Consider the following 26786-nt stretch of genomic DNA (forward strand, 5'->3'; position numbering starts at 1 on the left):
AACCGAAAACGTGGGCATCATGAGAACATCCTGATCATGCAGTATTTCTATCAAGGCATTTTCCTCTGAAGAAAGAATACATTTTATTTCATTTTTGCAAGAGAAATGTAGAGAAATATAACAAGTGAACAAAAAGACATTATTGTAATTAATCCATCCATCTTTCTTTCTTTCTTTCTTACTTTCTTTCCAGTATGTAATAACGGAACAGAAAGGAGAGATATCGTATCGTTCATTGACGATCAAAATCATTTAGGATGTCTAGAGACAGGTAGATATAGAAATATACCTAGAGAATCCAGGAATTGTAAACAATGTATAGAGACAGGTAGATATAGAAATATACCTAGATAATCAAGGAATTCTAAACAATGTATAGAGACAGGTAGATATAGAAATATACCTAGAGAATCAAGGAATTGTAAACAATGTCTAGAGACAGCTAGAGAATCAAGGAATTGTAAACAATGTCTAGAGACAGCTAGAGAATCAAGGTATTGTAAACAATGTATAGAGACAGCTAGAGAATCAAGGAATTGTAAACAATGTATAGAGACAGGTAGATATAAAAATGTACATAGAGAATCAAGGAATTGTAAACAATGTATAGAGACAGGTAGATATAGAAATATACCTAGAGAATCAAGGAATTGTAAACAATGTATAGAGACAGGTAGATATAGAAATATACCTAGAGAATCCAGGAATTGTAAACAATGTATAGAGACAGGTAGATATAGAAATATACCTAGAGAATCAAGGAATTGTAAACAATGTATAGAGACAGGTAGATATAGAAATATACCTAGAGAATCAAGGAATTGTAAACAATGTATAGAGACAGGTAGATATAGAAATATACCTAGAGAATCCAGGTATCGTAAAAACGCCTTTTCCTCGTTCTGTAGAATGGTTGATTAACGGACACATGTCGTTGAAACAACGTGGACTCCTAGTTCTGTAGAATGGTTGATTAACGGAAACTTACTGTTGAAACAACGCGATCATCTCTTTTTGTAGCATGACTGACGTACGTACAATTATCGTTGAAACACTGTCGACTCCTGGTTCTGTAGGATGGCTGAAAACCAACCTACATTTTTTTCAGAATAAAAGCTGTACGTTGAATTATTATTGATTTAATGACGTTGAATTTTGAAAGGCTATCACGTCTTTCAAAATCTGATATAAATTCAACGTTCATGCAACGCTGAGTTTACACGTTGATTGAATACCCCTAATTATTGATATCATTCATTCGCATTATTCATATCAATAATTCTGGACATTTAGTGATGTCATCAATTCGTTTTGTGATAAAAATTGATTTTTGATTGATTAATAATTCGATATAATGATATAAATAATTGTATATATTCTCTAATATGCCAAACAACAATATTTACTAACAACTTCAATTCTTCACTCTCAACCTTAGAAAAACCAGAGACAGAACCCATACACATGTTCTGCCTGGTTGGAATATATTCAAGAGAACCATTTTGATACCTTACTCGTAATTACTTTTACTCCGTTGCCCATTTCGGCTCACCTTATCGTAAACAGGTGACGTGCAGGTACATACAATGTTACCTCACCAGAAACAGACATCTGTCGGGAGATCAACACGATGTATAATCTACTACCCTAGTTAATGCCTTACCACGTCGTAGGTGTGTCACGTGCAAGATAGCTCAGTACATCAGCTCAGTAATGACTGTAGAGACAGTCGTTTTTGGCTTATAACAGGGATTGAAACTGCAGCCGACATGAGGATATGGGACGCCCTTGACCGAGTCGACTTAAAATTGTTCGAGGGCATATTTCTCATCACCCTGTGTCTACTGCTGTTTTCGATATCATACTCGATATGTATTTGTATTACAATGCTTCTATTCATGTACGTCTGCTTAGTCGTTATACGTAAGCGGAAATGCATCTTATTGGAGACAAAAGGGAAGGCAGTGCTAATTACTGGATGTGATACAGGTGAGTTCAAAGGTCAAATCATAAATATAAGAACACTTAAATATCAAAATAGGGAATTTTAAAGAACTATAAATGACATCAATCACTCGCTTTTGTCGTCATTATTTTTGCAATGGAGACGGCGTTTTAATAAGTGATTTTAGTTTAAATAAAAAATGGCATGTTATGTTTAAAACAGCAAATGTATAAGAAATGTAAATATAAACGTTTACTTGTGGTATCTATATTTAGTATGTACAATACTAGACATTAGCAGAACCGAAACGGGTAATGTGACTGCAAAACCGTCTCTTTTATAACATGTAAGTGACACGCTTACACAGTGTAAAGATTAGTTGAAAGTCTAAAGTAAAAATGAAAGTAAAATGGATCAGTGTTTTGTGTATATGTCCATGTTTGATTGCCGTAACTTTCCAGTCCTCTTGAATATCCTGCATTTGTGTTAAAAGTGTAATTTCTAAATGTTGGAAATTAGCTTTTAGTTTTAAACTACTATTTCCCGCAATTTTTACACAGCATGAGATACGCCTTTCCTTTTCTCTGGTAAAACACAGGCCCTTATTAATCTATCAACAATAGAAACTCTATCGTTAATGTACGATTACGTTTCCTTACTTTGTCCAAGGTTTCGGATACCATCTAGCCACACGTTTAGACGACCATGGTTATGACGTGTTTGCTGGAATGTTGTCTACATCTAGCGAAGGAGCATCTAGTCTAAGATCACGGAAGTCAAAACGCCTGCACGTTTTACAGCTCGACATTACGTCACAAGATGACGTAGATAAAGCTGTAAAATATATCGAGTCAAAATGCGGCAATAAAGGTTAAGTATACATTAGGTCACGACCTATGAAAGATGTTGGTATTTTATATATATAAATATATATAATTTATATAAACATATCAAAGTAATCATAATCCAAACTCAAATTCAATAAACTGGGGCAAAATATGACCAAAAGAAAGATTTACTAGAGACTAGACTCTTGAAAAAGTACCAGGAGAAAAAGACCAGATATTCTGGAAGAGTAAGCGCCTTATGTTTCATCGACGACGCCCGTCATGTAAATCTTGGTCAATCCAAGTAAGTGATGTCACGTTTTCAAATGAGAACAAGGTATACATCAACGGAAATAACACGGAAACTAACGAGCATCAAACATGTCCAACTTCATATTGCACTAAGAGATGAAATATTTTACAATGTGATCACTATGATGACCGGAAAACCTCCCCATAACCTGCATCTTTGGAAACTCTGTGTTACGGATTTGTCCGTCTGTTGACGACTTCTTGCACGAAAATGTGATAATCGGAACAGGCCCTTGAATATCGAATCAACAGCGTCATGTTAACACCATAACATCGTTGGGGATGCAGGCCGGGATGATGCTATCCAGAAACGGAAAATTCAAACTGGGAAGTTGCACTTATCATATGTCTTGGGAGAAAGCTGTCCATGTTGGTTTCGTTGCAGGAAAAGATTGAGATAAGCAGCTGATGTAGAATAGTATGGATATGATAAACACATTTAATGTTATTCAAAGTCAAGGCGTCATCAATATATCTGAACTTACACAACTTTGCAAGATCTTTGTGACCTACCATGATAATAACTTCAGTAAATTCAGCCTCGTATGAAAGCAAAAACAAGTCGGCCAACAGACAGACAAATTTAGGTCCTATTGGTATGCCAATAGTCTGTTGTAAGATTTTACCACCAAATCTCGACGAATATGTTGTCAACCAGAAACTCGGGTCATTTTTTATGATTTCGTCTTCCTCACATTTCTTCTATGATTTGCACGTATTTTTCACGAAAACGCTTCAATATACCGTAGTTTACAACCATATATCTGTTACTGCCCAAGTTCTCATAGCAAGATACGAATCAAATAGGAATCTGACATTTATTGCATATTCACTAATACAGTCAACACTATTGTCAAACTTTGATACAGGTCTATGGGGAGTGGTGAACAACGCTGGATTTAATATCTATGGTGACGTGGAGTTGGTTACTATCAACCAATACAAGAAATGTATGGACGTCAATCTGTATGGTATGATCAGAGTTACCAAAGCCTGTCTTCCTCTCGTCAGGAAATGTAAAGGTAAACAAGATATTCTACTGATATCAGAATTATGTACAATCGATTTACGATGCCATTACACGTGCATATTCATTTCATCAAACTAGATATTCTTAACTGTAGGGCGTGTGGTGAATGTGTCGAGTGTCAAAGGTCGATATGCCTGGCCGAGCGATTCTGTGTACCATGTCAGTAAATACGGCGTGGAAACATTGTCAGATTCCCTACGACTCGAGATGCGCAAGTTTGGAGTAGGCGTATCTGTGGTTGCACCGGGTGCGTTTGATGCCGCGACCTCATGCAGTGGTCCAGCATCGGTATGGACTCTTCAATGTCTAATTGTATATATAGATATGTATTGATACAAAAAGTATTCGGTGATAAGGTTGAGTGTATGTGTCTTTATTGAAAAACAGTATTGTTAAAGCATCTCTAAATGTAAAAGTGTGAGAGTATCATATATATATATAACTGATTTTACCAGCTGGCAAGGATGAAGAATGAACTTGAAGAATCTTGGAGTGTCGCCTCTGACAACGTAAGGCTGGCTTATGGACGGGGACATATTGATGCTTTGTATGAAAATCTAGCCAGCAAGTCGCTGCCTGGATCGGCCACATCGCCCGATCCTGTACTTGATGCTATCGAGGACGCCCTCGTCAATACTCGACCTCAACCTAGATATGTAGTCGGCGGAAGTAGTGGCTTGGTAGACCACTTAGCAGTATGTTTTTATTATCTACATTTATACCTAAACGTTATTAGAAATAGGCCCAGTTTGAAAATGGCAGTCTTGGTGCTCTCATAAAGTATTATTTCAAAAGCTTTGTAGTTATTAAACTATGCATTACTATTGTAAATATTGTTTACTGACACCATTGTTAAGATAACCATTTGTTTTATTTCAGATTTTAGCTCACGTCTACAGCTTTCTACCAGAATGGTTTTCTGACTACCTGTTGGTACGCATGACTGGATGTGATCAAAGTCACGCAGAAGATAAAGTGAAGAGAAGTTGAACGATCCTTTGTCTACACCTTTATCTCATTGTTTTTATTTTCACTTCATGGATTTATAGTCTTTCCGGTCTTTATACCCATATTACTATTTTTCAAAATAATTGGTTTTTGTGGGGTTTTCTTTTTATTCTTTTATTTAATTCTTGAGTATTTTTCATTCACAAAATCATATGTCCATTGATTAATGACCTATTACAATTGCAAGGGTCCTCAACATCAGTCAGTTCTTGCTAAGCACTATTGGTTCCTGAAACCACTTGCTCACACAATAGAAATCTTTTGAAACCCACGATTTGAACATCACGAAATGACTATATTTTCCAATCACAAATGTAAAGTACGATTTGTTATCATAAACATCAAATAAATCGCCGCCATGATAATGATGTCGTCTGTAAAAAAAAGGAAAAAAATATCAATCAAAACTGAGCTACGTTGTTATTGGTTCAAAAGCAAATATATTACGCCCTCAGATTGAAAGATCGGGGGCATATTGTTTTCGTGCTTTCGGTTTGTTTGTCTGCTATCAATTTTAACTTTGCCCATAACCAGTGCACTGTAAGAGACGGCTTTCGTATTTGGCACGTGTGCTACTTGTCACAAGACCTTTCCGGTGGTACCAAAAATATTCACTATGTGACCCTGACCGTGACCTTTGACCTACATTTTTTTTTTAAAAAATTAACAATAGCCATAACTATTGCACCGTAAGAGGTAGGGATTTCATATTGGCATGTGCATTCCTGATGACCTTTTTGGTAATACCAATATTTCTGACCATGTGGTTCTAATTTTGTTGCAGCCGGGGATATAGTGTATATTAACCACATCAAGTTGATACTCTGTTTTTATTTGGTCAGTACCTCTGAAGCCATTCTCTTTTAAGAACACATTGTTACTTCCAAGTCTAAACAAGATATAAATTTTGATTCATGAGATACAAAAACTCAGAGAAAGTATCGCGAACACGAAATGTACATCAGGGAGAATCTGGATGTTGAAACAGATTTGGCTCTATCTCTCATTAACCAGCATGTAAATGTTTAGTTCATGGTAAGTGATAAAAAAATGCAATGTGCACTAGCCCATAATTCAATAAATTTCTCAATTTTCATATATCTGACAAACTTGAAGTACATGTGTATATATTAGTAGTCTAAACCGTGTCAATTTTTGAATGAATTAAAACGTTACAAGCAGGTTACAGCAAACTTCGTACCAGGCTTGATGTTAGTGAGGAAAGACAAGCTAAGGATGAAACAGTCGAATTCATGCAGAGTGTTTCATGCAATGTCAAAATATGAGGTTCAAGACTGTGATCCAGAAACTCCTATGGAAATATTGTACCAACGCCTAACTCTTATACACATCTTTATTGTAATAAGTAGAAGTAAGATAAACGATTGATTGGCAAACAATGTTTTATTTGTGATAGATTTTCATAGCAAATGATCATTATTATATTATTGTCGAGAAAAACTAGAAAATGAATTAACCACAAAAGCACGTCTGTTGTATTGGGAACAAAACATAATGTTGTCGCATCTATTAACGGCGGTGTCTAGGTTGCGGACGTGGTTTGTTGACTTGGGTCCTTTTATCAGAATTATTGGTCCTATCCCTTGGACTCGGGTTAGATGTTTTAGCACCTTTAATTTTGCCAACGATCATGTATATGATTGCTGCTATAGTGATTGCCCCAGTAACACTTCCGGCGCCAATTCCGGTCGCTTTGAGGAGCTGTACTGTAGTGGCTTTCGGCCGCTTGTTAATGACCACAACCTCTTTACCACTGGTCAGTGTACACATACATGTCGCTCTACCCATTTTCGCCGCCTCTGCCTACAGGATAAACAGAAACAATCAGAAGAGTAATGATATTAACCACAGAACTCCTACTAATCAGAATGCACAGAAGTAAATGTCGAACAGGCTCAATTGATATTGCGAGCAAGAATACGTCATGTTATTTTGTACAATTGACCAACACCTGTTGCTCCGATTTCATTTCCATGAATATAAAATCGCGCATGCATGTGCTACATAAACAGAACGGCTCGCACGTGTACAGGAATATAAAATCGCGCATGCATGTGCTACATAAACAGAACGACTCGCACGTGTACAGGAATATAAAATCGCGCATGCATGTGCTACATAAACAGAACGACTCGCACGTGTACAGGAATATAAAATCGCGCATGCATGTTCTACATAAACAGAACGACTCGCACGTGTAAAGGAAAGCAAAACAAGACTAACATTGTATACAAATAAATTCCATCTATACACTTAATTTATACAACAATCGATACACTAACGAGTGTTCTTTAATTTCCTGTTAACTATGAATATCATCGTCTACTTCACTGAAACCAATATCCTTCTGACGAACCAATTAATCGGGCGAGGAACGACGTAAACATTTAGAAAAGATCTCGTCATCTATTTTAAAATCAAGAAGACAACAAGACGACGACAGAAGGTCTCTCTAGATTCACTGGAGATATATGATACTTACCGCTGTATCCATATCTGAAACTGATAATAAGATATATAGATTAATCGACAAACATATTTTCGAGTAACTTACAGAATTTTTTACTTTGTTCTTTTTTTAACAGGAATATCTTGACCCGAGTGTAAAAGCTTGCACAGCTTTAACTTAAGTAATGTGTTAGCTGTGTTTTCTTTACCAGGGAAAACTTTTTTTTTCTTTACCCTACCAAACATAGGAATGCGTTTTTGTGAAGTGGGGAAGAAATATTAGTCCTACTTATTATTATACAATGCCATTACAAGTATTTATCTTTAATTGGCTGGTGTTGATCTTACCTGTCACAGCACAGTTTTCTATCAAAGAAAGAAAACAATTTTTCAACAATCTATCGATTTATTGACATGTCGTAAATTGTCTTTATTTTACAATTCTTTTCTACAAATATGCTATCGGGTGTTTTTTTCATTAATGCTGATGGTGTGGTTATGTGGTAAGTACCATTTATTCAGATGAAACAATCAAAAGATTGAATAACAGGCGAATTTAGATACATCATTTCTCTAGCTATATGTGGCTACTTCACTTGGACAAGGAAAATCTGCATACATTTTATATAGTATTTTGAATTGAAAATAAAAAGTATGAAGGGAGGTAACACATTTTGACTACAAAATTAGCATACACCAACCACATATCTTATCATCAGAACAACAAATACACGGTATATTATTCAATCATAAATATTCTTATTTGTTTGTAAATGAGGTAAAAGGATTTATTTATTGATAATTTTACACAAAGTTTGTACATCTAAATAACGCACAGGTTATATATTTCCGAATCTTTGCAACCAAACCGAATTATAATGATACATATTGGTAATTTGGATATCTGTAAATTACCTTACCTGATTTAACATGGATATTAAAACATTTTTGCTGTCCTTGCTCGCTGAAAATGTACAGGAAAACAGTACAGAATATGTATGATGACGACGTTAAGAAATTCTTTACTAACAGCGTACAGTATATCTTTGCACACATGTTATAGATGTGATTCTTTTACTGTGGAGGTTATTCAGATGGTTCAAAATTTTCCTGCTTTTACCAAAAGTTTTAATCAATTAAAATATTATTTTTATTGAAGTCACATAATGCTCTATGGTGTTCTTTACTTCTTAATTTCCAAAGTATCTATTTTTCACGATTGAATAAACGGTCGGAAGCGACATTAACAGTGATTTTTTTTTTCATTTCTCCATTTTTGAAATCAAACTATCATTTTTGCCGCACAACCACAGCTCCAATCAGACCTACCCAGTATGTGTAGGTGCGAAACACACTAATTTGTTTTCCGTTGGTCCAGCAGCAGGTATGAAAGACATGACGGATTGACAGACACCTGCGGATGGTGTAGAAGTCAGTGGAAATGACTGAGTGTTCCGAATATGTGTTACACCAGACTGTATGATTTTGGGACTAAATAAAAAAAAAAACCAGATAGGTGAGGTTGATATGCAAGGAGGTCGTTGTATTCTTATACTTTTTTACAATCAAAATTTGTAAAGACCTATTTCAGTAAATCTGAAAAAATGTTTGTACTCAGAAATAAAACGTGCATTTTGACGCAAGAACATACTGTGCGAAAAAATCATTTTTGCTGTAGATCTGGATAATTTTGTTAATATCAATTTGTTAATTAAAAAACAAAATACAGCTAGGTTGATTCAGAAAGCAAAGGATAGCAAGGAACTTGCCACTTGTTAGTGGTACCACCAGGCCGTGTTTCGAGGTATATATAACAAGATGACCCAGACTGACACTGTACTGTCGAGTGATCCGGTAAGGTTGACTGTGTAAACTGGGGCTACAAAAAACAAATATACATAACTATTGGGATTTTTTTTCATTTCTCGTCATTGTTTTTTTGTTCTGTTTTCATTTCCCAGTATTTTGATACTACTACTCCTAGTGAAATAACATTGATTACCCGTGGTAGTTTTATTGATTACCCGTTGTAGTTTTATTGATTACCCGTGGTAGTTTTATTGATTACCCGTGGTAGTTTTATGGATTACCCTTTGCTTTACCTTAGTCGAAGGAAGAGTTGCTCCAGTACCAACTGGAAAAAATGAAAACGTTATGAAAATCATCCTTTTAATGATCCATACGTTCACTGACTCATTCTGCCGTACTTTCCATCATTAACATGGCAAAGAGACATGAACTATATAATAGTAAAAATACCTTTCTGAAGCCGAAAAGTTGTCTGTAATGTGAACGCTTGGAACAATAACCGGACATTAAGAGTGATTCTGCTTATCTGATACACAAATAATATACATTTGGCCACAAGTAAGGGGATACCAATATCTCGGATTGGACTTTTATTTAATTTTATCCTCTATATTTCGGAAAAATAACATTTAACAAAGAAACAAAAATATCTTCAAAAGACATTCCCAAAGTCAAATAAGTCATCAAAGCACCAAAATATATCATTTGATCAAGAAATTGAAATCATTAACGAGTTCCAATTGCATATAAAAATATCAGCATAGTTTGCATGGTACAATTCTTGTGTCCGTTGTTTCATACAAATGATCAGCTGCCGAAGTTTATTTTTAAGAAACCTCTGCCACTCCTGAATCAACTCGTTACTCTAAAATTGTCTGGCATTCTGGACATAACTTGTTTGTGTCTTCCAGTCAGCACAGAACGTTTTACTGGTCAGCAAATGCAAAACCACCTATTGTACAAACGTCTTTGACGGTACGCCGGCTAAAACGAGCATTGTCCTCTGAGTCTGTTTGCAATGATATGGGCTCGCCTTGTCCTGTCTACAGACATCCATCCTTGGCCAGTTTGGTTTAGACATGACATTAACCGATCAGTAACAGAATGGCTTATCATTTCAATGGCTTGCTTTCTTTCATCATTTGTCTGTTTTCGATGTGCCAACTTTTAAATATAATATGAGCACGTATATGACTTATCACTAATGCACGTGCAAGCGGCTATTTATAAGGTAAATTATATTTGTGTTTTGTTGGAGTACGGGGTACCCAAGTACAATCGTTAAGTTGCTGGTTATATCACTTGATGGCATACAAACTAAACAGACAAGGAGATACCGCGAGGAGGTTTATTTCGGAAAAATCAGTTTTGAATGAAAATTTCACAATAAAATCAAAGGTCCCTAACTCATAGCCAAAATATATATTGAGAAATATTTAAAACATATGTTTTTTTAACGAATTCTAATTGTTTATGACCTTGTTGTTTTTGTAGTGTTATGTTTGATTAATTTCTGTAAGTAATGCTGTCTTGCGGTTGCAAAATATGGTTTTCTTAATCTGGACTGAGAATGTATTTGCTCATTTTGTCAGTTATGTCGTAAATAATGGTCGTAATGTGTGCTGAAAGAGTATGAAGTGTTAATCATTCAGCTGTTTACGTATCCCTTACCTTGGGGTTTGGTGGCCTTTACCGTGAAACAAGCTTCGCTGGTTTTTCTACATATAAAGGGGAAAATGTACTTCTAAGAATAGTACTCATTACAAAGTTTAGATAATAGTACCAACATGGACTTTAAACAATCGTTTACAAGAATATTGTGTACCGTTAACAGAGTCCTTTGAATGAGAATTGTTAGTATAAAAAACAATGTGCTCATATTCACACGTGGAGCCTGCCCTTATGGCAAAATCTATTCAAGATTATGAAAAGACAATATATGTGTTGTAGCATATACAATATGCCGAAAATAGAACCCGACATTTGCGTCATTTACACTTACGAAGCAATATCATAAAGACGTTTCTTAGGTGAGTCCATCTTTGTTCATCTGGATTTTCGATCACGTCTTATTTATAACACCTTATGTAATTTTCTGGAATATGGTTGAAAACATCAAAAAGAAAGTAGCTTAGTTTGGATTAATAAATTTAAATTTAATTACTATTTAAAACCTACATGCCAGAATTCGGCCTGTTGACCTGTAAACAGACACGTGTTTCTCTATCTGTGTTTGCGATGACTTGGACATGGACCAACTTCTCGGTAGTAGGTGTTGAATCCACCGACACAGGACTGGTGGTAATGCCGCTATCTACTTGTCCGAACTTTATGTTCGACCTGTCACACACAAGCTTGTATATTGTGGGAAGTGTATTGAGTTCATACATTCATATCATTATTCCTCTAAGCATGAAGAGTTAAACAAAATTCATATTATAGAGATACATAAAATATACGAAATGAAAGATATAATTATAAAAAAGGTTGACAAATATAGGCTAGACGAAAGATACAGTGTAATGCATTCACACAACCAAACATATTACCAGTGTGATACAAAAGATAGATCAATAAGTACGCCCACATATTCACTGGAAAGTTAGAAAACAAATTTTCTCTGCAAAAATGCAGCAGTCTCGCACGAAAAAAGATCATAATCCTCCCCAAATTTCACTCTAACAAGATCAGGAGGAGAACCAAGAAACGTGCCTATTTGAATATCACGAATCGCCTGGTCAGGAGTAACGTAAACTTAAGCAGAATAGTCGTAGCCGAAATCGTAATGTATTTTGTAATTATCATTATTACCAGGGTAAGTAGCCTTAATATAGAGGCATTGTTGTTGGGCGGAAATGCGTCACGGATAGATGTACACGAGGTGAGCTGTTTACGGTTTCAAACATTGTAAACATTGCCTCGTGTATCCGATATGGATTTATCGCTATTTAACAGCATGTAAATCGAGCACAGAAGACAGACTGATAAGTGAACTGTTAACTCCATCTCTATTCTATTTTAGTTGGTATTGTTATATTGTACCATGTTATTATCGGATCAAACAATCTAGGTATCTGTGATCTCGAGTCAGCCGTGACCATTGTTTATTGTTTAGGCGAAATATGTTTTATTGATGTCGTTTTTATGCTTTTTCAGAAAGTGTGTATGTAATACTATTGTTGTATATGTACTAAAATACATACTTGTTTGTTAAATATGCAATTATATAGATTGTATCGCTCGTTTAACGTCTTTAAAAATGTATGGAAGCCCCCTTCCATTTTCACAGTGTTGAACATAGTGGGTAGTGGGTACGCGCGCGAGTGGAAAATTTGTGGAAGCCATGAGGTGTCAGTTTGCGTAGTGTGCGTGCAGTTTTATGTAAAATGAGAATAAATTAGAGCCGCACATTATCATTACATATTTGAAACATGCTTTAGTAGTTTGTTACAGGATTGTACATTATCGGTAATTATCTAGGGTACATTAGATTAGTGTTCAGGATTTATGCTATAATAGATGTTAAGGAAATATTGTAATACGAGTGTTGTGTTTAACTATTGGTATCAATTAACTTGTAGCTTCAAATGGCGGGCTAGCAGCTTCAGCTTGTCAGTAAGGACCAGGCAGGTGCACCCACTCAGTATTACTAAGGCCTTTCGCCAAGGTCAAGGTCAGTCGTTCCTCTATGCGGGAATAATCATGCAGGCTCTAGTCATACATTTACCAAGTTTGGTGTTTACTGCATGAATACTGCTTGTACTGGCAATTATACCGGTGGCTCAAGATTGAGCTGGATCGCGAGGAAGCGACAGTCGTTTTAACTCTGTTGAGTTGTCTTCATATGGTTCTTGATATCATCATCATCATTACCGTAATTGTGTGAAACTACATGAAAATTTTAATCTCTTGGTTTAGACGTGAGCAAATGTGTATTTGCGAGCGAGTCTTGTATATAACCATACAAACTATATTTTGAATTGTTAATAAACGTCATCGATTTGTAATCCATTTCAATTTTCATTTTCCTGGAAAACTAACCGACGCGTTTACCACCTGAACAGTACCCATTCCAATACAGATATTTTTACTAAAATTGTTTCAGACCAACATTCGCTCTGAACTATATATTTCTTGATTAATAAGAAGGGTAATTTAAACGAAATAAAAAAAAATTCAGAACGTACATACAATTTTATCTAGTGAAAGTAGATGTATCGGAACTACTTACGCAGTAACACCAGCACCTTTCAGCAGTAAGGGTATGTTACAAGGTTGGCCAACGATGCATGCCACCGTCACTGGAATAGTTGTATCTATGAAAGCAGGATCCGGCTAAGAAAAAATAATATATTATGATAAAAATATAATAATAAAATTTTGTATGATAAATCAAATGAGTTTTACATTTTGTTATATACATTGAAGTCTGGCATTTTATTTGAGATATAATGTTACTTACTCCATCTGCAGCTGCAAACGTCTTTAATCATTAGTTATACCTTATGTACTAAACGCATATTTTATGTTACTCGATTGCCATTTTGAAGATTTTGCCGAATTCCTACATGAAATTAAAACTGGAAAAAAATTATGTAGGTTATTGTCAAGTCTTTGTTCTGACCAATCACTTACTGCTGTAAATTTCTCCTATCTTCATTATCTACACACAATTAATCTTATTCCTCACTGTAAAGTTTCCTAATGTTTCAAGTATTTGCTATTTTTTTCTAAACCAAAAGTTTTACGTAAACAAGAAAGATTTCACGACAGTCTTCACAGATTTTCAGAATAAATTCTGTATCATAGTATCCATTTTTATGATTTCATTTTATGCTCCAACATGTTGAAAACTAGAACCCTAAAACCTCCATGAAAAGGCGAAAAGAACTTTGAGTGATAATGTACATCAGAGTAGTTCGATATGTTTATGTAAATGTTTAAAGTGTATTTTGATATACCTGTGATCCGGATACTCCAGGAGCGAGAATCGACGAATCTTAAAAAGAAATTAAAAAAATATATATTTCTCCACATTTTTATGCACTTAAGTTTCTAATATACAAATGTATGATATCAATATATTTATAATATGCAACACATGTTCTCTTCGGATCGTCTTTTTTGTGCGCTGTTTTTGTCATTGAAAAAAATCAAACAATAGTAATTAAAAGTAATGTAATATTTTGATTGGATGACCGAATCTATATTAAGGAAATTCTGCTGTGTTGTAGATTAGGTGAACTAATATTCCTGATCATAAAATTTACCTGTTTGACAAGTTGTACCCTTCCATCCTGGTGGACATAAACAGGTCGCTTTTCCATTGACGTCTTTACAAACGCCCCCGTTTTGACAAACCAAGGGTGTTGAAGAACATGGGTCAACTGGATGAAAAGAATATATGTAATTTCTATTTAAAACAATTGTGTTCGCTTTGTCACTGAAGTCCTTATACTTAAAAAGAATACAAGACCATGACCTTCAATGTCATGTAATACATATACTTGTAATCCTTTGTAAATAATATCGCATCGTGCTACAAATTTGAAATGAAATAATATACCTGTGTTTAGGGGATTGTCGCACGTAGTGCCGGTAAAATCGGACGTACATACACAGCGAGCGCTGAGTGGCATTACATTGATCTTGGCAGTGCAGGTGCCGTTGTTCTGGCAATGTAAACTTTGACAAGGACCTCCTGTTCATGAAGATTAGGATTTGTTTGATCAAGTTAAGAGAATTCAAAGGTTTTCTTGAAATACTCAGTAAGTGAACCCATAAGCATTTCCAACATTATAATTAGTAGCACAGGACTCACTATTTATGCTTACAAGTGTATCAAATTCTTCTTCTATCTCTTCATATATATGTACAGAGTTTTTGACTGTGACTTATTTGCTATTACCATGAACGTTTCACCACTAATGTTACTTTAAATAACTCACCTTCCGAAGCAGCATTTGGACCAACAACATGCACTGTGATACATTTCAGCTTTCCTTGATCACCACTGGCAAATCAATTAATAAATAATCAAGATATTTAATAATGCTATCTGCAATCATTTTGTTGATTTTCAACTTCACTCATAACACTTAGTTTTATATTCATAATTAAACGATTTAATGTCTTACACACTCTTTTTATGTTTTGAAGTAACTGTATTTAACTATTTAATATTTTTATGGTAATCACACTGTTTGATGCGTACTACTCAAACCAACCTCGTTTTGGTGGGCTTCAGACATACATGGTTATCTCCCATCTCACTATTGGTTGGTAATATGGTAACGTCTGTATTGCACGTAGAAGTTGTTGTGGAGGGTGTAGAGAACGCCAATAGATTCTTCATTAGTGTTGTTCCTGTCTGTAGAACATCGGGACTGTAAATAAAAAATATATTGTTAAATCTTCCAATGAAATAATTAAAAAAGACTATGATAATCACATAAAGAAATTGAACATATATGGCGCGATTTCAAGATATCGTTCACAAGATGTCAAAATTTGATAATTACTTGTTTAACATAACAAATATATCCCAAATATTTTCAAATGTACGCATTCGCTAGACATCATTGGTACATAAAAGTGTGGCATTGTCTAAGGAGAGACTCGAAATGAAAAATGAATTGTGAGGTAAAATATGAGCTTTGGTCATAGTTTTCAAATATCAGATACAATATATATGGGGTATACCAAGTATTGCTTGACGTCCCTGTTGTCGTAGTGAGGTGAAGATGACACAGAGAGTCGACTTCACATTCAACAACAGAATTTTCCGGTAGTGTTGGTGACGTGAACTGTGGCTAAAGAAACAATCAAAAGATAAATTTGTTACCATTTTATATACCGTTGAATTACAGACTGATAATTACACTAATGGCGACATAAGTTATTGAATGCTGTGTAGTAACAAACGAATGAATGATTTTACAACACAGATATCTGTATGACTTTACAATAATTTATATTAAATAGGGAAGTAATTTTTAATGTTTAACGGTATGCCAAATCAGTTCTAATCGTAAACAAAAATGTTTGATGTATGAAATTTAAGACGTCACACTTTTGTTGGAATTATATCACAATGACTATTTCGTCTTTCAAAAAGGATATTAATAGACAGTACAACGCGCATTTTTATAGATGATGTATTTGTTACATGATAATGTTTAGAAATTGGAAGAAAAGTAGTGTTTATCGGAATATATCACTTAATAGCACATTTGTCTACTTATATATTGCTGTTAATGCAGTTTTCATTAACCATAGATTTGTGGGTGTACATAAATGAATATGTTACAAGTAAAGGGGGAGTTGGGGGAGAAAGCAACAGAAAAAAATACTAACTTTATTTCCGTCAAGAGGTTGTGAAATGATACCTGCAATGGCAAATATAGATTATCATAATGCTATTAACATGTTTGTTACATCAGATATACTTTTCGTTGATAGAATGAAATTTCAAAAAGTGAATATCTTGAATAAAATTATAACCGGAAACCCGTTTCAAGATTAACATGGAAAATACATTGAATACATTGGAAAAATTCAGCAATCGAAAAAAAATTTCACTAGACTGTAATGACTTGGTATATATACAATATTATTATACCTGTTGGCGGTTGCACTGCGTTTACATCGAAGCAGATTTCGTCGACATTTCTAAACAAATTAAGTGACAATTAGATTCAAAAGGATACAGATACATTGGTATAGCTAAACGATATATAGCATAAACGTCTTCAAACATTTTATAAGAAGATGTCAAGATAAGCAGATTCTTACTTATCCTTTTATAGCTTCATTATACAGAGTTGAAAATGCTTGACAGCTTGATTTAAACACTGAATACAGACATTTGAAATATATCGGCGGTAAGTACTGTTGACTTCAAGTAATATCTTTTAACTTCCTTGATTTTTATTCCCACAATGGTTAAGTATTGACTGAAATACATGTAAATTGATAATACGTACGAAGAAGCCGTTTTTGTTTGTACACAGACGTGTTTGGTTCCAGGCTGTGTTGGTGTGACTGGAACATGCAATAGACTGGTGCTACCTGATAATGGATGTACAGTCAATGTTTCTGCTGAGATACCGGGATCGACCAACCCGAAGGCAACATTAGATCTAAAATAAAAACATCACGTGTTGTCTTCGAGGCAAACTAGCAAAGCTAACAGTTTAGACACAAATAGAAACAACTTGTCCATTGAGGACTTGTCAGTGGTGCTCCTTCCTAAAACCATGAAGGCGACTGAGGGAAATGAAAACAAATGGCAAAGAGGTAAGGAGATGTATCAACACCATAATGCAATACATTTGATAATTGTTATACTGGATGAATTTCCGAATGAATTTCCTACAGTCTTTATCTCCTCAAAGGAGTTCACAATAGACTTACTGTGTTACAGCATTTCCTGACACAGGTAAAGGTATAGTGCATGTTTTCCCGACAAAACATGTCACGGTCTTCGGTAACGCAGTATCTACAAACACTGGTTCCGTCTGAAGTAATATAAATAGAATCATGTAAACATTCAGCTAAAACCTATGAAATAGTGATTGGGACAATTTTCTTAAAAAAAAAGAGTTTATGAAAATTTATTTTGTTGTATGCGAAATAAGCGATAATAAAATTATTGCTACTATAACAATGTTAACAGTGGCAATACTTGTGTGAACGTACCGATGACACTGTAGGAGATCCATGTATCTGTTTTGATCCGTCTGTTAAAAAATACGAGTCTGTAATAACATTTCAGAATAGTGTATCCATCTCATCTTCCTGTTTTATAGATATGTACGAGATATATGAGCTATGAAAGTTAAAGAATATCAAATATTTCTTGGAAAGTACTTTTTCAAATTTTGTTGTGGAAATAATGCACATGAGTATATTGTTGATAAATTGCTGTCATGATCTTGCCCGAAAGTAAAAACAAAGTATTTCTCTTGAGAATACACTATCACGTTCTTATTTACCATTGTTACACAGATCACCGGTTTTGCCTGAGGGACAAAGACAAAATGTTTGACCATTTTTGATGAAACCACATGGGTCAACTGAAAAAATAAATAAACAAAATAGAAATAAAAAGTTAAGAGGTGATGATTGCACTTTTTATGTTTTGAAATATAAAAATGTCAAGAATTCATTCAGAAGAATTTTATATGTTGAAATCTTCTTTTTTTACAGTCCGTTTCGATTTCCGATTTCGTACAAAACTTTTTTTTTAAAGAAATCAATCGAATGCAATATTAATTACACAGTGTAATTTTGCAGAAACCCAACGTACCGAACAATTTTTACACTGTCAATTAACATTAATCTGTACTTTGCAACAGTGTATGGCCAGATAAATATAGCGCAGGACATATTTTGAATTAAAACCCTGCTATCAAAAACAACAGAGAGTATTGCAGAACTGCATACTCTAATATTGTTAGAAGCAGAAAGATGTACTAATAGAAAATACCGAAAGTTTTTGTAACTATCTAAATGTGAGAACCAACAATGTCTACGACTGTCAACGTATAACATTCAAGAGTTAATGAGACTGCCAACAAATGTAACGCTCTAGACTTTCTTTGCCTTCTGATTTGAGAGTCAAGTGACTCAAAATCCTGACAGCCAAAATTTATTATGACTTGACTGCCAAAGTGTAAAAAAATCGTTCGCAACTTGTCTCGTACGACAACCAAGCTTTTCTAGAATTATCGGTGAATGGCAGTGAAGGGTTTCTGTATGTACCAATGAGTGGTTATCAGGTGTTTCTGTATGTACCAATGGGTGGTTATATGGTGTTTCTGTATGTACCAATGAGTGGTATTAAGGTGTTTCTGTATGTACCAATACGTGGTAATCAGGTGTTTCTGTATGTACCAATACGTGGTAATCAGGTGTTTCTGTATGTACCAATGAGTGGTATCAAGGTATTTCTGTATGTACCAATACTTGGTAATCAGGTGTTTATGTAACTACCAATACGTGGTAATCAGGTGTTTCTGTATGTACCAATGAGTCGTATTAAGGTATTTCTGTATGTACCAATACGTGGTAATCAGGTGTTTATGTTACTACCAATACGTGGTAATCAGGTGTTTCTGTATGTACCAATGAGTGGTATTAATTTGTTTATGTAACTACCAATTCGTTGTTATCAGGTATTTCTGTATGTACCAATGAGTGGTAATAAGGTGTTTATGTAACTACCAATACGTGGTAATCAGGTATTTCTGTATGTACCAATGAGTGGTATTAATTTGTTTATGTTACTACCAATACGTGGTAATCAGGTATTTCTGTATGTACCAATGAGTTGTAATCAGGTTGTTTTTAAAACTACCAATGAGCAACACGCTAGAGTTTATACTTCTCAACGTATGTTACAAAACACAAACGTAAATAGCCCCCTATCAATGCAACGTTAGGTGGATACAGTCTCTGTTAATATCTGAAAGATCAATATATTCGGCAGGTGTTTAGGTTATCATTATTTCTTTAAGAGAAATATGTGTTAGGATGTTTCATCACCTTAACGCATAGTAGTGTCCCTATCATTCCTGGAGAAAAACACAGACTATAAAACTGTTCTTTGTTATGCGGACATCGTCATATTTCCTACTTCCGCAAATATTCAGAGTCGACGAAAACCGAATTTTGATGATATTAAAATTCTTAAAAGCAGATTACTGTTGCTTATTTGCATCTTAGAAGTGATTTACTCCATACCTGTATCACATGCCAACCCCTTAAAGCCCAATGCACAATTGCACTTGGCTGTAGCTGTAGATCCGCTGAAGTCAGCATCACAGTTACCTCCGTTTTGACAATGGGTAGATTGGCATGGTCCACCTAGCAGCGACATGAAGCATAGTAATAACCCTTGGCGTGCGAGATACAAATATAAACCACAATATACACATTGCATCTCAAGACGTTTTAAGTTCTGAAAACTAGACCAGCAATAGTGTTTTACTAGAAACAAATATGAAAATAATTGTTAAATTTAGTCAGTCAGGTATCTTAATCAACACTTACCAGTTGATGCATCGACATTTGGGTCCGTAACCTTGATAGTAAAACATTTAATGTTGCCTTGCTTACTGAAAATCAAACAAATAAAGTCATTAATGCTAAAAAGATCTATTTCTGTAGAATATGGGTTATAAAATAATTCGCATTTTAATGCTTCTTGCAAAATATATGTATTTATATTTACTGAATAATTCACGTAATCAGTATATAAGGCAATATGTAAGGGAATACAATTAACAAGCGAGATCACCAAACCAATCGTATAGCCAGAACAGTGGAAGGGTACCTGCTTAATGCTGGTTTCACACAGACATGCTGGTCACCTTTCTGACCAGATGTTGGCGCCAGTGTTAATGTTGATTGACAAGTTGGCTTTGTTGCAGTGGCGGTTGGATTTGTTTTGAACACGTGTGTATTTTGCATCTGTCCCGTGGCGACTTGCACTATGTCTGGACTGTGATGTTGGAAGAAAAACGACAAAAACGTGATGAGGGACGTACATAAATATACTTAAAAAACATAGACAGATTTTCGTAGAAGAAACAAAGCATTTCAATTATGAATTTATCATAATATATTTGTGTTTTCTATGATTATTGGATATAACACAAGTTAGAGCTACCAAAATGTGTATTAACACAAAATTTGTATGTGATATGGTATTAAAACGAAATAGTGTTGACTGTGACTGTAGCACAATCCTACTAGGATAAACATGTTTGTATGTGATATGGTATTAAAACGAAATAGTGTTGACTGTGACTGTAGCACAATCCTACTAGGATAAACATGTTTGTATGTGATATGGTATTAAAACGAAATAGTGTTGACTGTGACTGTAGCACAATCCTACTAGGATAAACATGTTTGTATGTGATATGGTATTAAAACGAAATAGTGTTGACTGACTGTAGCACAATCCTACTAGGATAAACATGTTTGTATGTGATATGGTATTAAAACGAAATAGTGTTGACTGTGACTGTAGCACAATCCTACTAGGATAAACATGTTTCACGAACATTTCCCTTTGTGCATTTAGCTTATACTTGCTAATGATGGGTTTGGGCATTATCAATGCTCTGTCACGCTATTATTATATTTCCGTTGAAAAAGACAAATGTGCGTGGAATGACATCTTATGAAATTAACAAACAAACATGATATCGCTCGTTGAAACAACATTTAAAGTCGATATCATACTGCATTTTATCCAGATTTGACCGACCGGTATACGACATTTAGATAGAAACAACATATTACTCTACAGGTAAGAGTGTAGATCAATATTACTTGTACAAATGTTGTACATTCTTTGAAATATTTACCAGTTGTTTGTCGAACTTCCGGGAGTTGCCGACAAATGGATATGACACGTAGCACCTGCTTTACATTCCACAACAGAATTGTCAGGTAACGATGGCGACGTAAACTGAGGCTAAAAAGATAATTATATAAAACCTTAATTTCCCCAATGGTGTTGTAATTTTCTCGGTACTTAATTACAAATGATATAAGATGATTATTGCAAGAAATATCACCAAGTTTAATTGTAATATTATATACTAGCGGGAAAACCCGATTTCGATAGTTATATATAATTCATTGATGATTAGTTCATTGCTTTGGTTTCTCGAGTATTTCCGCATCACTGAAAAAAAATTGATGATTTTTGTTGTCCTATGACAGGCAGCTTTCGCGTGAATAACGTTAAAAAAGAGGTACCGAACGTCGTTTCCTGATCCAAATCAGCAGCGTGTGTGCAATGGCTTCAGTCGCTGCTCATTCTCACCGTAACATTGATGACATCGAGGTGTTTATTGTCCTTTGAAGGATTTTATTCCATTCCTGAATGAGGTCCTGCGTAAATTAAGTGACATCATATGGAACGTTGACGCACTTCCTAACCCTCTTGTCCAGCTCATCACACAAACGCATGGAGGCCAGTCAAGAAATTGGACGTTACGACAAACTACATACGATATGCGATATGTTACTGCTGTAAGGTTGCCATGGAAAAAAAAACACAACAGGTGTTTTCAGGCTTGGATATATCCCTTCCATACCGTGACAGACCCTCACTCGAATCTGTCATTTCCATTACGCTTCTCCAATGGGGCAAACAAAAGTCAGAGACGTATCCTCTATCTTGAGGTCGCGACGTAACACGTAACATGGGATGGCCACACAAGTCCCCTGTAGCTCTGAGACGCCCAACTAAACAGGATATTGTCTAATGTACAACATTTGCTGGGCTACATGTCGTTGTCCCTGTATTATCAGAACAATGACCCTACCACTATCGACTCAATCGCGGCATTTCTTTCTACTATTGATTCAAAAAGAGATGATGTGCAGCTGACCTGTGCTGTTCCAATGTTCAATTTGTATCCGTTTACCAGCACATACGGTGCTGGAGTACCCCGGATGCATTCTTCTTCGAAAAATCTGCTGAAAGCATGTAGCTTCGAGAGGGGACACGGTCGGCTGAATTGTAACAGAACATTTTCTCAGTGAAAGGAGGTAGCTCAGTGTCAAATTTAATTAGATGTCTTGCACATGTCTAAAAGTTATATTACAAAAACTAACTTTCGTTTCTTTTTTTCGAAAGTATATATAATCAAGGCTATGATTACCTGTGATAAATCAGGAATTGCTGTTGACCCTGAAATCATAATGCGAAATGAATAAAAGTGAAAGCATGTCTTTAAGAAGATATCATTTATAAGTACCGCAAAAATTCTGTCGTGGTTACACAGTCTATGACAAGGAAAGCAAATAATGGCCTCTCATTTGGCACACTTAAATGTACAATTACGTTAACAAAATAATTAACTTTTCAACTTGAACATTTAACGAAACCCAACAAAGGAAATAGTATATAAAACGTCACGAATTCGGACCAACAAATATTTGCTAAATGCACCTTACTTTGCGATCTTAGAAATAACGACGTTGCAAACAATTATAAACAAAAAACAGTACGGAACACATGGATAGATGACGATATTGTTTTTGTTAGACACACATGAATACATTTTTACTGACTTCAAATAATCGTAGAGTAGGTATATTTACCGGCAGGTGGCGCTTTGGAATCAACGATAAAGCACATCTCGTCCACATTTCTATAATATATTTATAACATAAGGTTATATATCTATGCAAACGGATTTTCAGTCATCATTTTGATTATGAAGTGTACATAGCTTGTTGGATAGTAAATCAAGTTTCTCCCCCTACTGACCAAGGTGAAGTCTATACGACGGACTAAAGAGTAAGCTGGTAGAACATGATAGCAGATAAACGCAAAGCTAGTGGGAGTTATATCACCATGGAAACTTCCCATATAACTCGACATTCTTAGGCACTTACAGGTACAATAAATTCAATATATCATGCACTTCCACAGACAGACATTGGCAGACTTATACCGAACGTCAACACTGATAAAGCCACTTCACATGGTATGACGGACACCATATGTAACCACTTATAATTAAAGGAAGCAAATTTCTAAAAGAGAATCATGAAAATAATGGAATTAATTTTAAAAACCTGGAATGCCCATAGCAACGAAACGTCGTACATTATGTATTATAGTAAGCAATGTTATAACATATTTGTCTCATGTGTCAGATAGGATATATTGATGATATTTCAACTCACTGTGTGCTTGTCTTTGTCTGCACACACACACGTTTATCTCCAGTACTAAATGGCGTAAACCCCACGGTTGTTAGGTGTTGGTTAGTTGAAACCGTAGACGGATCAACGACTACCGATCCAGGAGTCACCCCACTGTCTAAATGTCCAAACTGAATATTGCTCCTAAATTAGGAAAAAGTGACAGAAAATTCTAATATCTTCCATAGCGAGATTATCATACTTCTGAAATATAAACGTAATCGTCGATTATTTTTTAATCGTAAGAAAGAAATTAAAATTGAATACATACGGTGTGACTGGTGTTCCCGCCACCGGTACTTGTATCTTACATTCTTCGTTAATGGTACATACAATTCTCTTTGGTAACACTGTATCCACAAATTTGGGGTCAGTCTTGTAATGAAAAAATAATATCAACATGTTAATTCAATATGGTATTGCGATTTAAGTATTAATATAAGTTTATAAATAAGATAAAATGATATGTAGTTACACGTCTAAAATAGCATCGATAACTTGTTCATTCTGTTGTCATGTATGTACATGGGACGATAACCAATAGCAACCGTGACAGTAAAGACACAATAAAACTAAGTGTAGAGTTTGATCAAAACTTTGTGACATACGTTAAAGGGATGCAGATAGGTGTAAATATTTTGATCATTATTCTGGAGACTTCAAATTACGGCACATATCGGCAACATGTTCAATAAAGTCAAAGATCTAATATGTAAGAAGTGAAGCTTACATTTGGTCCTGGAAGTGACCCTGGTATAGGAGTTGAAGAGTCTGAAATGGTTAGATTCGTAAAAACATGTCTTATGAAATGTGGAGAACATTTTCAAATTTTAGATTTAACCTTTTTTTAAAATATAGCAAAGTATAACATAACAAATATAACATTTCGTTAAAAAGAATACAACACTCTGTTGAACAAAAACAAAGCAACCCCCTCCCCTACAAAAAAAAGAAATAAGAATGATATCAATATTTTTTAGTTCTAATGATTTCTTACTGATAACAAGTACTTTTTCTGATGCGACGCTGGTGATATCTAACTGATAACAAGTATTTTCCTCTGATGCGACGCTGGTGATATCTAATTAATAACAAGTATTTTCTTCTGATGTGAGGCTGGTGATATCTAACTGATAACAAGTATTTTCTTCTGATGCAACGCTGGTGATATCTAACTGCTAACAAGTACTTTCTTCTGATGCGACGCTGGTGATATCTAATTAATAACAAGTATTTTCCTCTGGTGTGACGCTGGTGATATCTATCTGATAACAAGTATTTTCTTCTGATGCGACGCTGGTGATATCTAACTGATAACAAGTATTTTCCTCTGATGCGACGCTGGTGATATCTAATTAATAACAAGTATTTTCCTCTGGTGTGACGCTGGTGATATCTAACTGATAACAAGTATTTTCCTCTGATGCGACGCTGGTGATATCTAATTGATAACAAGTATGTTCCTCTGATGCGACGCTGGTGATATCTAACTGATAACAAGTATTTTCCTCTGATGCGACGCTGGTGATATCTAACTGATAACAAGTACTTTCTTCTGATGCGACGCTGGTGATATCTAATTAATAACAAGTATTTTCCTCTGGTGTGACGCTGGTGATATCTAACTGATAACAAGTATTTTCCTCTGATGCGACGCTGGTGATATCTAATTAATAACAAGTATTTTCCTCTGGTGTGACGCTGGTGATATCTAACTGATAACAAGTATTTTCCTCTGATGCGACGCTGGTGATATCTAATTAATAACAAGTATTTTCTTCTGATGTGACGCTGGTGATATCTAACTAATAACAAGTATTTTCTTCTGATGCGACGCTGGTGATATCTAATTAATAACAAGTATCTTCCTCTGATGCGACGCTGGTGATATCTATCTGATAACAAGTATTTTCTTCTGATGCGACGCTGGTGATATCTATCTGATAACAAGTATTTTCCTCTGATGCGACGCTGGTGATATCTATCTGATAACAAGTATTTTCTTCTGATGCGACGCTGGTGATATCTAACTGATAACAAGTATTTTCCTCTGATGCGACGCTGGTGATATCTAACTGATAACAAGTATTTTCCTCTGATGCGACGCTGGTGATATCTAACTGATAACAAGTATTTTCTTCTGATGCGACGCTGGTGATATCTATCTGATAACAAGTATTTTCCTCTGATGCGACGCTGGTGATATCTAACTGATAACAAGTATTTTCCTCTGATGCGACGCTGGTGATATCTATCTGATAACAAGTATTTTCCTCTGATGAGACGCTGGTGATATCTAACTGATAACAAGTATTTTCTTCTGATGCGACGCTGGTGATATCTATCTGATAACAAGTATTTTCCTCTGATGCGACGCTGGTGATATCTAACTGATAACAAGTATTTTCTTCTGATGCGACGCTGGTGATATCTATCTGATAACAAGTATTTTCCTCTGATGCGACGCTGGTGATATCTAACTGATAACAAGTATCTTCCTCTGATGCGACGCTGGTGATATCTAACTGATAACAAGTATTTTCTTCTGATGCGACGCTGGTGATATCTATCTGATAACAAGTATTTTCTTCTGATGCGACGCTGGTGATATCTATCTAATAACAAGTATTTTCCTCTGATGCGACGC

At 35.2% G+C, this 26786-nt stretch overlaps 2 protein-coding genes across 2 annotated transcripts in view; one reads left to right on the forward strand and one right to left on the reverse strand.

Moving 5' to 3' along the window:
- The first annotated feature begins 1769 nt into the window (after positions 1 to 1769).
- Positions 1770 to 5104, forward strand: LOC132550543 (D-beta-hydroxybutyrate dehydrogenase, mitochondrial-like). Its single transcript, XM_060214636.1, has 6 exons — positions 1770 to 1989; positions 2615 to 2815; positions 3954 to 4106; positions 4209 to 4402; positions 4570 to 4809; positions 4994 to 5104. The coding sequence occupies exons 1-6, from the start codon at positions 1770 to 1772 to the stop codon at positions 5102 to 5104; spliced, it is 1119 nt and encodes a 372-aa protein (XP_060070619.1).
- A 1548-nt stretch (positions 5105 to 6652) lies between these two features.
- LOC132550470 (neurogenic locus notch homolog protein 3-like) overlaps positions 6653 to 26786 on the reverse strand; it is a 28825-nt gene continuing 8691 nt past the window's right edge. Inside the window, exons 13-36 of the mRNA XM_060214539.1 lie at positions 24870 to 24910; positions 24411 to 24514; positions 24122 to 24283; positions 23531 to 23580; positions 23089 to 23117; positions 21781 to 21890; positions 20739 to 20906; positions 20456 to 20520; positions 20147 to 20269; positions 18397 to 18477; positions 18101 to 18159; positions 17816 to 17919; positions 17386 to 17541; positions 17022 to 17071; positions 16757 to 16788; positions 16103 to 16212; positions 15628 to 15786; positions 15349 to 15413; positions 15019 to 15101; positions 14671 to 14787; positions 13632 to 13735; positions 11072 to 11118; positions 9694 to 9725; positions 6653 to 6946 (exon numbers count right to left, since the gene is read on the reverse strand). Coding sequence (XP_060070522.1) covers positions 6653 to 6946; positions 9694 to 9725; positions 11072 to 11118; positions 13632 to 13735; positions 14671 to 14787; positions 15019 to 15101; positions 15349 to 15413; positions 15628 to 15786; positions 16103 to 16212; positions 16757 to 16788; positions 17022 to 17071; positions 17386 to 17541; positions 17816 to 17919; positions 18101 to 18159; positions 18397 to 18477; positions 20147 to 20269; positions 20456 to 20520; positions 20739 to 20906; positions 21781 to 21890; positions 23089 to 23117; positions 23531 to 23580; positions 24122 to 24283; positions 24411 to 24514; positions 24870 to 24910 — 2345 coding nt within the window. The remainder of the gene's footprint in view (positions 6947 to 9693; positions 9726 to 11071; positions 11119 to 13631; positions 13736 to 14670; positions 14788 to 15018; positions 15102 to 15348; positions 15414 to 15627; positions 15787 to 16102; positions 16213 to 16756; positions 16789 to 17021; positions 17072 to 17385; positions 17542 to 17815; positions 17920 to 18100; positions 18160 to 18396; positions 18478 to 20146; positions 20270 to 20455; positions 20521 to 20738; positions 20907 to 21780; positions 21891 to 23088; positions 23118 to 23530; positions 23581 to 24121; positions 24284 to 24410; positions 24515 to 24869; positions 24911 to 26786) is intronic.

This window comes from Ylistrum balloti, unplaced genomic scaffold (genome assembly GCF_031769215.1).
Source record: "Ylistrum balloti isolate Yb309-2 unplaced genomic scaffold, AGI_CSIRO_Ybal_v1 Utg370126, whole genome shotgun sequence".
Classification (NCBI taxonomy): domain Eukaryota; kingdom Metazoa; phylum Mollusca; class Bivalvia; order Pectinida; family Pectinidae; genus Ylistrum; species Ylistrum balloti.

Excerpts from the sequence above, each read along its gene's own strand:
- LOC132550543 (XM_060214636.1), top strand. The coding sequence starts at position 1,770 with ATGAGGATATGGGACGCCCTTGACCGAGTCGACTTAAAATTGTTCGAG. Across the intron at positions 2,816-3,953 it reads GTCAAAATGCGGCAATAAAG|GTCTATGGGGAGTGGTGAAC; the intron begins GTTAAGTATACA and ends ACTTTGATACAG. Across the intron at positions 4,810-4,993 it reads GCTTGGTAGACCACTTAGCA|ATTTTAGCTCACGTCTACAG; the intron begins GTATGTTTTTAT and ends GTTTTATTTCAG.